Source organism: Alnus glutinosa, chromosome 8 (genome assembly GCF_958979055.1).
Source record: "Alnus glutinosa chromosome 8, dhAlnGlut1.1, whole genome shotgun sequence".
Classification (NCBI taxonomy): Eukaryota; Viridiplantae; Streptophyta; class Magnoliopsida; order Fagales; family Betulaceae; genus Alnus; species Alnus glutinosa.
The window spans coordinates 23,644,809-23,657,916 of record NC_084893.1 but is presented as its reverse complement, the minus strand read 5'-3'; the positions used below and the strand labels follow the sequence as shown (position 1 = coordinate 23,657,916).

General features: G+C 39.7%; 1 protein-coding gene across 1 annotated transcript; it reads right to left on the bottom strand.

The window, feature by feature from the left end:
- Positions 1-10,142: 10,142 nt before the first annotated feature.
- Positions 10,143-10,821, bottom strand: LOC133876253 (pentatricopeptide repeat-containing protein At4g19440, chloroplastic-like). The gene is made up of 2 exons (XM_062314537.1): positions 10,567-10,821; positions 10,143-10,484 (listed from the first exon to the last, which is right to left on the bottom strand). Exons 1-2 carry the CDS (start codon positions 10,819-10,821, stop codon positions 10,143-10,145), a joined length of 597 nt encoding a protein of 198 aa, XP_062170521.1.
- Between the last annotated feature and the right edge of the window lie 2,287 nt (positions 10,822-13,108).

The window sequence follows — 13,108 nt, the reverse complement described above, 5'->3', positions numbered from 1 at the left end:
ATCTTTTGTTTACCAAACTCACGTGAGTTGGGCACCACACAAAAGTCAAGGTTTTGTTTTACATGATTCCTCCTACAAAGCACCAACTTGCAGCATAAATCACTCGAAAAGACTTAGAAGGGTGCAGGTGACGCAATCATCCAATGCAAGTTTGGTAATCTGTAGCTATTTCCATAACCTGCAGCTCCTATAAAGCACCGAGACCCACGATTTGCAGCTGAACCGGCCATGCATGTAAAAGGGCGGCACTAAAGACGCAAAAGAGGACCTGCAGCCCAGCAAAAATTCTGGATCTTGAGTGAGGCTTGAATGACCTGGCATGGTAAATGACCCAAAGAAGAAACGCAAGACTTACACGAAAGAAGGAGTCAACTGCCCAGCATAAATTCCGGAACATAAAAGAAAAGTTTGAATTTGCTATTTCCATGGCAAGTCTAACTCAAGACCCAGCAGTTATTTTATTTTCTCTTGTGAACGTGAAGGGCAAGGTGCCATTTTGCAACTCTTTTTTTTTTGTTTTTTTTTTTTGGTTTTTGGCAAGCCTGCAGTATATATTTCTCTCTTCTCTAAGGAAGAGGAGCGTGTAGAGTGGGGCACAACCCTCACGCACCAAGTCTTTCTTTTGAAAGGATATTGTTCTTCCATTTTCTTTTTTTGTAAGTGTTTAATTTTTATGCTTTTAATTTAATGTTTTAGATTTTTTTTTTTTTTAATCATGTGTAGCTAAAATTTCATCTAAGGTTGAGGATGAAACCACATCATTGAAAAGAAACTAAGTTTTCATGCTTGTTTATGCTATTTGAGTTTATGGGTTTTGATTTCTCATTGTTCTACTTCGATTTTTGAGATTATTCTCGGATATCTCTTGTGATTTCCGGATACATGTGATGATTTGAGATAGTTTCATTAAATTGATGGCTTGCGTTTTTATATATCAAAATGTTGGATATTTGGTGTGTTTCATTCTACGGATATATTTGATGATTTAGTCAAAACTAGATATCTTTTATGATTTGTGCAAGAATGGATTCATTGAATGATTTAAACAATTTTTGAAGCAAAGTAAAGCATACCTAAGATTTGTATGTTGAGAATTTCAAATGGTGTGGATGAGCATGAGAATATGTCGATATGATTTGGTGGGTGTGGATTTCAAAACCTTAGAACCCTTTATTTTCATTAATTTTGTTTATATTCTCTTTTGTTAAAAAATCCATAAACTTGGAACTAGGTTAAAATAGGATTAGTTTGAATAGAGATTAATTTTCGCAACACAATTCCCTATGGGATCGACCTCGCACTTGCAAAACGCTATATTGCAAACGATTCGTGCACTTGAGAGTATTCTGATGGAAGGAGGCCTCTAAGTGCCCGGAACATCTCCATCAATTTTTTCCTTCCCTTTATCTTCAACAGTGGGGGGAGGCTCTGGGACTGCAGGCTTGACAAAGACAGTCCTGGAAGTAGAGGGAGTATCAGAGGGAGGAGCTACATACCCGAGACCAGTCAAGTCGGTAGGACTCTTCTGGATAGATAGCATATGAGTCAGCTTTTCATCATTGACTCTCTCTAATTGGAGCTGAGTCTCTAGGAGCTTCTCCTCTAGCTCTTGTATTTTACACAACAATGAACTCTTCTCAGTTTGTAAACTGAGAGTATTAAAATTTGCACAACAATGGCATATAGGAGATTTTCTGATGGAAGGAGGCCTCTAAGTGCCTGGAACATCTCCATCAATTTTGTCCTTCCTTTTATCTTCAACAGTGGGGGGAGGCTCTGGGACTGCAGGCTTGACAAAGACAGTCCTGGAAGTAGAGGGAGTATCAGAGGGAGGAGCTACATACCCGAGACCAGTCAAGTCGGTAGGACTCTTCTGGATAGATAGCATATGAGTCAGCTTTTCATCATTGACTCTCTCTAATTGGAGCTGAGTCTCTAGGAGCTTCTCCTCTAGCTCTTGTATTTTACGCAACAATGAACTCTTCTCAGTTTGTAAACTGTTTAGATCATGAATGTGCTGCTTGCGACCTTCCCTTAGCTTTTTGTACTCTACATAGAGAGTTTTGTATGCCTCCTTGAGTTCTTCCCCATTATCACTGTGCTCTGAGTAATAAGAATCCTCCTCTTCTACAAGTGGAGCCACAAAGGCTAGAATTTTTCTGACTCAGGAGCTTCTTCTTCTTCTTACTCATCACTAAGAGTCATATTGTATGCCTTCCCTTTGCCCTTCTTGAGGTTCCCACAATCAGCTCGTATATGCCCAAATCCTGAGCACTCAAAACATTTCGGACCTCTGAGATCTTTCTTCTCTACTTCCTCAGGTTCAGCTTCTCTAGGAGTATTCTTCATCTTTTTAGAAAACTTCTTCTTGAATCGGCCATCTCTCTCTTGTCTTCTGAAATTTTTGGCCAACATAGCCACAACTTTTTCTTCCTCCTCAGAGTCATGTTCAGATAACGCTTCTACCTTTTTTTTAGAAGCTTTCAGGGCAATGGTCTTCAGCTTTTTGACCGAGGGCAGGGACAGCTCATAAGTTTGAAGAGATCCCACCAACTCTTCAATCTTCATTTCTTCCAAATCTTTGCTCAATTTTAGTCACCTTGATCCCGAAACGCTCAGGCAAAGATTTTAAAATTTTTCGGATGAATTTTACATCCGAGACAGGTTTTCCAAGACTCACCATGGATTTTCTTAGGTCACTCATTTTGGAGTAAAACTCTCCAAATGTCTCTTCTTTGAACATCTTAATTTCTTCAAATATGGAAATCAACATTTGAAGTTTGGTAGATTTTACAAGTTTGGTGCCTTCATATGTTGTTTCCAAGATTTGTCATGCTTCTTGAGCGGATTCACAATTTGAAATTTTCGCAAATTCAGATGGTGAAAGTACTTGACAAAGAGCATGGAGGGCTTTATCATTAGAAGGCCGTACGATTTTCTGAGGGACTAGCTTAAGGGTTGCATCCACTGGTTTAGTCCAACCAATTTCAGCAATACTCCAACAGTTAATAGATTTTAAAAAGAACTGCATACGAGCCTTCCAATAGCCATAGTTCGTACCGTCAAAGGCAGGAATAGTATTAAGAGTTTGAGACATTTTAATAACTAGAAGTCAAAGATAAAAATAAAAACACTCAAGAAATTAATCTTAATCATAGTGTACCAAGCTCTGATACCAATTGAAAAAATTGAAATGACTTCTAACACAAAGTAAGTGTGTGTGTGTGCACAAAGTCTCAACAAAATATCAATGTGGAATTTAAAAGACACAAGAATTTTTGTTAACGAAATGGAAAACTCAATATGAGAAAAACCACTCCGGGGCAGCCAAACCAAGGATATCCACTATTCAGAAGACAAGACTAGTTACAAAGTAGTAGCACTCACATACCCTTGATGCAGTGGTCGTACCTTGCACTCTAACGTGTAGCCTAACACGAACGCCTCCCAACCAGGTCTTCTACTTGAAGGGGTCTTCAATAGAATCATTTACCTTAGGGTCAACCCCTAAGATAGACTTCAGATAAGCGCAGTAACAGCACACACAATAATGGCTTCAGAGAGACTACTCAGCTCAATACTCTCACAATATAACTCTCTAAGCACTAATGAAATTCAATACCGAATTCTTGTTGTTCTCAAGCCTAGGGACCTCTATTTATAGGCTGAGGGTTCAAATAAGCATCTAGCTTGATTATACCTACGCCACGTCCGGACGGACAATTATACGATCGACTTTCCAAAAATTTCGCTGAAATTATTTCCTGATTTGAGCCACGTCCAGACAGTGGTGCCTTGTCGTCTGGACGGTCGCACTTCCGCTGCAAGTAATTTCCATACCAAGGCTTCGCTCGTCCGGACCAAGGGGATGGTCGTTCGGACGGTTGATCTGATGCACGCAATTTCCATATCTGATACTCGCGCGTTCGGACCAAGAAGACTGACGTCCGAACGTCTAGATTTTGAATGGGATACTTGCCTTATGGATGAGCGCGTCTGGATGGTTGCAGCGAACTTCCCATAATTGTGTTTTGGAAAGAAATCCTGAAGCTTGTCGAACACTGAGAGTCGTCCAGACGTGCTGCTGAAACGTCCAGACGGATGCAAGTTGGGGCAGTTCGAAGCTTCTCGATACAGAGGAAGGTCTGGACGGATGATGCTTTGGACAGTTGGGCGTCCGGACGGTATGACACGTCGTCTTGACAGCTGGCAGGGAACCAAATTTTCTGACTTGTAAATTGTGCAGAATCTTCTGGAAGCACTCTGAATAGAGGAATCCCTGTTAAAAAGCATCATTACAAAGAAGTGATTTTGTCCAACAAAATGTGGCCAATTACAAACTAACAACTTGCAATCAACGCACATCCTCCAAGTACCATCCTTCTTTGGCACTAGTAGCACTGGTAATGCACATGAGCTCATGCTTTCTCTCATATACCCCTTACTCAACAAATCTTCAACTTGCCTTTGAAGCTCCTTGTTCTCCTCCGGATTACTTCTATAGGCTGGTCGGTTTGAAATAACGGCTCCGGGTACGAAATCAGTTTGACACTCAATGCCTCTAATGGGGGGCAACCCACTCGACATCTCCTTTGGAAATACATCCTTGAACTTCTGCAACAAAGAAATAGTCAAACTATGTAGAGATTAGTTAGTTTCATCAAGATTAAGATATGATTCTTTGTAAACAAGAAAAATCATAGGCTAATCTACCAAGAAGGCCCTCTTAACCTTACTCTCCTTTGCATAAAAACTCATCTTTATCTTTCCTTTTCTCTCTCAAGGTTCTCTTTCTTTTTTCTCTCAAGGCTCCACTCTCTTTTCTTTATTCTCAACCCACTCTCTATTTTCTTTTCACTCCCTCATTTTCTTGAGGTTTCGGCCTCACCCTCATTTCCTTTCTTATGTTTCGACCTCATCCTTTTTTTTTTTTTTTTGCTCAATCTCACTTTTCAGCTTCAGTTGGTTCTCATAGACCTGTTTGGGGATTAAAGGGGCAAGCTTGATTGTTTTTCCATCCGTTACAAAGTTGTACCTGTTCCTAAACCTGTCATGAATCACCCTTATTCCATACTGTCACGGCCTCCCCAACAAAATATGGCCAACATGCATAGGAACTACATCACAAAGCACCTCATCACTATACCTCTCAATGGTAAAAACCACCAAAACCTGCTTATTGACCTTGACCTCTCCACATTCATTCAACCACTACAACTTATAAGGTTTAGGATGCTTCAGTAAAGGTAAGCTCAACTTCTCAACTAGGGTAGTACTAGCTACATTGGTGCAACTACCTTGTTGTTTACATAACATCTAGTATGAAATATGTTCTCTCTTTGCTGCTCCATATCATCTACCTTAATTTGCGTATTGGGTGCACGTCTAGTAACAAGAGACTCATCTTCTACGGGGTATTCCACTCCATCATCATCACTAGCATCGACCAACTCGAGCATCTCATCACTATCATCCTCACTATCAGTCATCACCTTCCTATTGTCACGCATAACCATCACCCGCTTGTTTGGACATTGAGACGTGATGTGCCCTAAACCTAAACATTTAATATCTCTATTCCTTAAAGGTTGGAAATCTACCTTGGGTTTGTTCTTGCTAGTTCCCTCATCTTTTCCCTTAGGTGGTTCGGCCTTCCCCTTTTTACAGCTCGATCATTTCTATCCCACTTTGGTTTCCAAGGAGTGCTAGAAACTAAAGTATACCTTATTGTCCCCTTTCTCTTTAACTGCCTCTCCACATTATGCTGCAACTCAACTACATTGGCTATGTCTCTATTCAAACCACTTAAAAATTTGGCCATTGTGGCCTCCCAATCATCCTCTTCATTAGCCCGAATTAGAGCCACCTTCATCTCCTTATGATAATCCTCTACACTCCTAGACCTTTGTGTAAGGTTTTGTAATTTTTGGTAGATGTCTTTATAGTAGTGGCTAGGTACAAATCTTTGCCTCATGAGAGCTTTCAACCCACCCCATGTTTCTACAGGTCTCTCATTATTTCTCCTCCTATTGGTCACTAATTGATCCCATCAAATAATTGTATAATCAGTGAACTCAATTACCGCCAACTTCACCTTCTTCTCCTCTGAATAATTGTGACAATAAAAAATCAACTCTATTTTCTTCTCCCACTCTAAATAGGCTTCAGGGTCATTCCTACTATGGAAATATGGTATTTTCATTTTGATGCTCCCAAGGTTCCTTTTTACCCCATCTCGACCCTTGGATTTCTCTTAGGTTCTCTTCCAAGCCTACCTCTAGTAGGTCTGCCCACTCCACTCATTCCAACTTCAGATGCTATGTCTTCCTCATCCTCTTCATCTATTTCCTTCTCATACTCATTTTCAACACTAGATGCACGTCTCCTCCTATCTTGCCCACCTTGCAGATTTCTAATCACTACCTCGTGCTGATCCATCCTATTCTTCACCTCCCCCAACACCAATTTCAACAGTTCAAACTGTTGTTGAATGGCTCACAATACAAAGAATGAATTATCCACCTCCTTTTTAGGTGTTGAGTCACTCTTATGAGACATTTTCAATGCACTGTAAAACAAGAATGTTGGTGGTAAAACCTCACACACTCCCTTACGTGTTTATGCTCAAATATTGTCACTCCACTCGTGTTTTCACTCTTTTGGCCTTTCACCTAACCTGTTTTTCCTTTCAAGTTCTTTAAGAACTAGTTGAACTAAATCAAGACACAACCTTGTATTATTCCAATCAGCAATAGATTCAAGAAACAAGAAAGGATTAAAATAACACGGATCTCAAAGAATTTGTACGAGAAAAGAGCAATTAGGAAACAAGATATTAAAAATGATAGATTCGACCACTTTGAAGATAAAGATCAATCACCACCAAATCACTTCAATTTTCGGATTGCAAAGTATATCAAACAACCATTTCTGAAATTTCTTTCTTTCTTTTTCTTTTTCTTTTTCTTATTTATTATTATTATTTTTTGGGGTAATTACCTTTTCCCCCCATGAACTACCAAAAAATGCGCGATGCCCCCATGAACTACCAAGTCGACCAAAATAGAGCATTCAACTACCAAAGATAACCATTTTCCCCCCTTCCGTCAGTCACACACCGTTTTACCCTCATTTTCTTCCTCTTTTCCCCCTATGAACTACCACCATCTTCCTCTTTTCCCCCCATGAACTACCATCATCTTCCAACATGCCCCCATATAAAACGGCACATGACCCGTTGACCGTTTGTTTTAACCCCTTTGACTAACGGAAGGGGGAAAAATGGTTGTCTATGGTAGTTGAATGCTCTATTTTGGTCGAGTTGGTAGTTCATGGGGGCATTGCGCATTTTTTGGTAGTTCATGGGGGAAAAAGGTAATTACCCCTTATTTTTTTGTTTATAACTATTCAACAACCTTTGAATACGCTGCCTTCTCTTCTTCTTCTTCTTCTTCTTCTTTTTCCTTTTTTTTTTCATTTGAATACAAATTCGGTCACAAGCAGCAACAACAATTGCAATTTTCGAAAAAAAAAATTTGATCTGATTTCAACAAGAAGAAACGAAAATAGACAAAGGACAATCGAAAACGAACTATAATTCAAATCTGGAAATTACATATATGGAAATTAAAGCAAGGATTCAAATCTGAAAATTACAGATCTGGAAATCAAAGCAAAGATTCAAATCTGGAAATTAAAGCAAAGTTTCAAATCTGGAAATTAAAGCAATGATTCAAATTTGAAACACGGACTAGAACAAGAGCAAAATGCAAACTTGTTGAGATCGAGAGGAGGGAATTAATTAATTAAGGTGTTGAATGAGTACTATTTCATCCCCCTCCACTTAATTTGTTTCTCAAAATCATGATAATTGTTGGCTAGAAATTAAAGGAAGCTATACAGTATTTCCTTACGTACATGATGAGATCTTCACATAGATGCAAGAAGCACTACATACATAACTTAACAAACAACAAATCAAAACCAATTCAGCTACAAAAAAGTTTGCAACAAATACTACGTACTCAGACTAACAGATTGTTTCTAATTGAACACATCCAATCCAATATTCCAGTTTTGACAAGATCCTTGGAAGTGAAAAACATATAAAACCATTGTCAATATTCTGTCTAAAAAACCAAAACTAGCTTCACAATCCATGAATGTCTAAACCTAGTAAAGTACGAATAGAAGTTGAAAAATTAAATGGACTTCTAATTTTAACAAGTGTGTGTGAACAGTGTGCAACAAATATTAAATGCGGAATTAAATAAGAGAAATATTTTGTTGAGGAAGTGGAAACTCAATTAAGAGAAAGACCACTTCAGGGCAGCCAAACCCATGATATCCACTATTTAGAAGACATAGCTAGTTACAAAGTAGTAGCACTCATTTACTTGATGCAGTGGTCGTACCTTGAACTTTGACGTGTAACCCAACACAAGCGCCTCCCAACCAAGTCTCTTACCTGAAGGGGTCTTCAATAGAATCATTTACCTTAGGGTCAACCCCTAAGATAGACTTCACAGCTGATCAAATCACATACTGGCAAAAGCTAGAGAGCTAGCAGATCTTCAATATCTCCCTAAACACCCTCTCTAAGCTGTAAGGAATTCACTATTGAATTCTGTGTCGAATGCATGCTTCGAGCCTCTTATTTATAGGCTTTAGAAGACCTAAAACAGGTCAAAAATGGAGTCTTTGGCACGCACGTCTGAACGGTAGTCTTGGCCGTTCGGACGGGCTACTGTTTCCGTGTCCGAAAAGCAATTCTGGAAAATTCTGCAGGGCCGTCCGGACGCTTAATGTTTCCGTCCGGAAGGGGACCTTCCGGATGGTTCTAATAGTTGTTTGGACAATTAATTTACATCATTTTTTGTTAGCTTTCCAACTACGCTGATTTCGTCCCAATCCGATATTTGAGTAAAAAGTTATGTCCAAAATACCGGAGGGTGTCTGGACGGTTTGACAGAGCGTCCGGACAGTAAGCTGCAACTGCCTTTCCAAAATAGCGCTGAAAGCTTCCATACCAAGGCCGCGTCTGGACGGTTGCACTTCGGTTGCATGTAATTACCTTAATAAGGCTTTGAGCGTCCGGACCCTGAAGGCTGATGTCTGGACGGTTGAACTAGTGCACACAATTTCCATATATGATGCTTGATCGTCCGGACCATGAAAACTGACGTCCGAACGGTTGAACTTTGTATGTACGACTTGCCTTATGGAGGACATCGTCCGGACGGTTGTAGTCGTCTTCCCATAACTGTGTCTTGAGGCAGAAACCCCAATGCTTGTCAAACACTGAATGGCGTCTGGCCTGTATAGCCATGTCGTCCGGACGGATTCTCTGGAACACTGGGATCTTCTTAAACTCTGAAGAGCATCCGGACAATTTGCCATTACGTCCGGATGGATGCAACCTTGAACTGTTCGAAGCTTCTAGACACTGATGGGCGTCCGGATGAAAAGTCCTCGTCGTCCGGACGAATGTTGCTGACTGAAGAGCGTCCAGACGGAATACCATGTCGTCCGGACGGCTGACAGGGAACCAAAATAAACTTCCATGAAAACTTCACAGAATCTTCTTGAAGAACATAGCTGAAGAGTAGACTCTGGATAAAGCAGCATCCCTATGAAAGCAGCAACATATTATATAGAAGTGATTTTGTCCAACAGAATGCAGCCAACACAAAAACTAACAGAAGTGTTCCTCCTACTCTCAATTATTTAAGCATAAGAGTCCAAATGTGTAGATTAATAACAAAAGCCATCCATAGACTCAATATGATGTCTCCAACAACAAATCATAATTTTTTAACACAGTACCATCTTGTAAGTTCAATTCTTGCAAAGGCAAAGGAATATCCAATCTATATATGTATCCCCCCAGAGAAAAAGCATTACACCATCTAATTACTATATGAAAATATTTGGCTGAAGGAGAAAAAAACGGACATCAACGCAAAATCTCTGATACTTTGCCAAGTATCTAGCAGTATAAACCCAACATCAACTGTCAATGTCTGTCAACTTATAGTCATTAGCTAGACTTCAATAGCCTAAACCACAGTTCAACTACCTTTGAATGCTTCCCATCCTTACAAAGTCCAACAACCAATGTGGTCAGCAACCCATCATTGGGTCTAGAGTTTCTTGACAGCACGCATCTTCTTGGTGAACAAAAGTGCAGAATCAAACTTAGACCTCATACATAACCCGTGAATGATCGAAGTATAAGCCACATGGCTTATAGGTAACCCACTCAATAACATCTCCTCTAAAACATGCTCAGCATGCTCCATATCATTACTTTCGCAAAGACCCAGTATAAGAGAATTAAGAGTAACTGTATTAGGAGTTATGCCCTTTGATATCATATCATCCGTTATCTTCAGTGCTTGACTAATATTTCCTGCTTTACAATACCCATCAATTAATGTGTTATATACAACCTCATTAGGTACAACCCCCCAATCCAACATTTGCTTCATCCAATTTATTGAGCCTAATAAAATTATTAATTAGTACACAGTATGTTATAACACTTGGGTTCACATTGTTCCTTACCATCCTCTCTCTAAACTGCAATGCCTCATCTAATCTCCTGTTCTTGCGTAGCCCATGAATAATATTATTGTATGTAACAACATTTGAAGCAATACCCAACTCCTCCATTTTCATGAACAACCCAATTGCATCTTCAACCTTCTTTCCCTTACAAAATACATTAATTGTAGTTCTAAACAAGTAAACATCCGGAGAAAGCCCTCGCCCTGTACGGATGGTGCTTTGAGGAGGTTGGAAGAAAGGATCGGAAGTCATCTAATATTTTTATGGTTGGGTGCGCAATCATAACGTGGCTAATGCCTCTGTTTTTAAGCCGTCGCCCCGGACTTCTTGGGATTTACTAATTTTTTTCCTTTTCATAAGGAAAAAAATGGGTTTTCAACTATATCCAAACACTGATTTTCAGTTTTTAAAAACACTTCAATTACAATATACCTTGAAAAAATAATGACTTCTAAAAAAACCAAGTGTGTGTTTATGTGCAACAAAATATCTTAAATGCGGAATTTAAAGAAGATAAGATATTTGTTGACGAAGTGGACGCTCCGTGAAGAGAAAAACCACTCTAGGGCAGCTAAACCCAGGGACTCCACTATCCAAAAACAAAGCAAGTTACAAAGCACTCGTACTCACAAAACCTATTGCAGTAGTTATATCTTTAACTATAACACGAAGCCCATCGTAAACGCTTCCCAACCAAGTCTCCTACTTGAAGGGGTCTTTGATGGATTCATTTACCTTAGGGTCGACCCCTAAGATAGACTTCACACGAACAAAGTAGCCCACACCGGCAACCGCTTGAGAGCTAGCAAATCTTCAAATCTCCCTAAACAGCCTCTCAAAGCTAAGAGAATTCAATACCAAATTCTGTACAAAACACATGCCTAGAGGCCTTTATTTATAGGCTTCAGAAAACCTAATTCTACACAAAATTGGAGTCCTCTGGGCTGTGTCCGGAAGGCAGGCAAAGGGTGTCTGGATAGTCAACTGTTTTCGTGTCTGAAAAGGAATTCTGAAATTTCTTGAATTTCTAGCAGCCGTCCGGACGCTACTCTCTTTCCGTTCGGACGGTGGGCCATCCGAATGTTTCTATTTACCATCTAGACATTAAAGTTGTAGGATTTTTTTCTTAGCTTTCCAACGACACCAATTTAGTCCCAATCCGATACTCAAGCGAAGAGTTATGATAAAAACACTAAGACGTGTGCAAAAATCTTCCTGGAAACCTGAAAAGCGTCCGGACGGTGTTGCCCTTCCGTCCAGACGGTTGCTGTTTCCCGATCCATGTCTGTACGTGAAATCCAATTTCTACTCGGACTCTGAATAGCTTGACCTAGCGTTCAGACGGTGTTTCTCTGATGTCCGAATGTCTTCAACGCTGAAGCTTCTAGACACTGTGGGGCATCCAGACACCTTCAAAGGCCCGTCTGGACGGTTGCACAGGAACCGGCTATTCTGACTTGGAAATTGCATGGAATCTTCATGGACATCTTCATAGAAACTTGTGACCATACACATGGCATGAAATGAGACACTGTCCATATTACTTGAAGACTCTGAATAGAACCAATAATCCTGTTAAAAAGCAACCGTTACATAAAGTGTTTTTGTCAATCAGAATGTTGCCAATATAAAATACTAACATACCTAAACAGTCAAAGTTTCCCAAATTTTTCATCTCTTGACCTAAGATCAAAATGAAGTCCAGGCTTTTACATCATTCTAAAATGCTACCCATGTCTGGCAAATTGCGCATCTTTCTCATTATCATCGAAAGTGTTGTTTGCATTTTGGCAGACATTAGAAAAAAAACACAAGAACACTCTAATTGCATAAACCAAAAACCAAGTGTAAGAGAAGAATCCAATCAATCTATCCCCTTTCAGGACCATACCATAATAAAGCAATGACATACACTTTATCCCCTCAAATTGACATTAAAATTGACCGAATATGGGAATCAAAGAACAAAAAAAAGGGAATCAAAGAAAAAGGGGGGTGGGGGGGGAATCAAAGAACAAAAATAGGGGAATCAACAAATGGGAGAGAAGAGAGTTGAGGGTTACCTGCAAAATGTTATCCTCTAGAGTGACGAAGAGAGCTGCTGCCGGGTGGAGGTGGATAGGCGATACGCCCTTGCACTGTGAAAGAGACGATCCTAGATGGAGTTTGTGAGAGATTGTGCGAGCTTGTGAAAAGAGAAAGAGAGAGTTCGGGAGATTGTGAATAACCTAAATAGATGGAGTTTTTTTCCTTTCAAAACAATCAAAGGAGAACTAGACTACTAGTGATTTTTTTTTTTTTGAACAAATAGTATATGCTATCATTAATGCTGAAAAGGACTGAAGGCTTACAACTTGAGATTATAGGGATAAGACCCCCTACACTCTAAGCCAGAAAGATCTGACTTAAAAAACAGCTGCCTAGCAGAACACAAACCTTACAAGAATAGCATTTGAGTCTCTCTTTACAATAAAGCACACTCTAAAAATAAAAGATGGCCGATCTAGTTACAAGCCAACAGATATTCCAGTAAAAATTG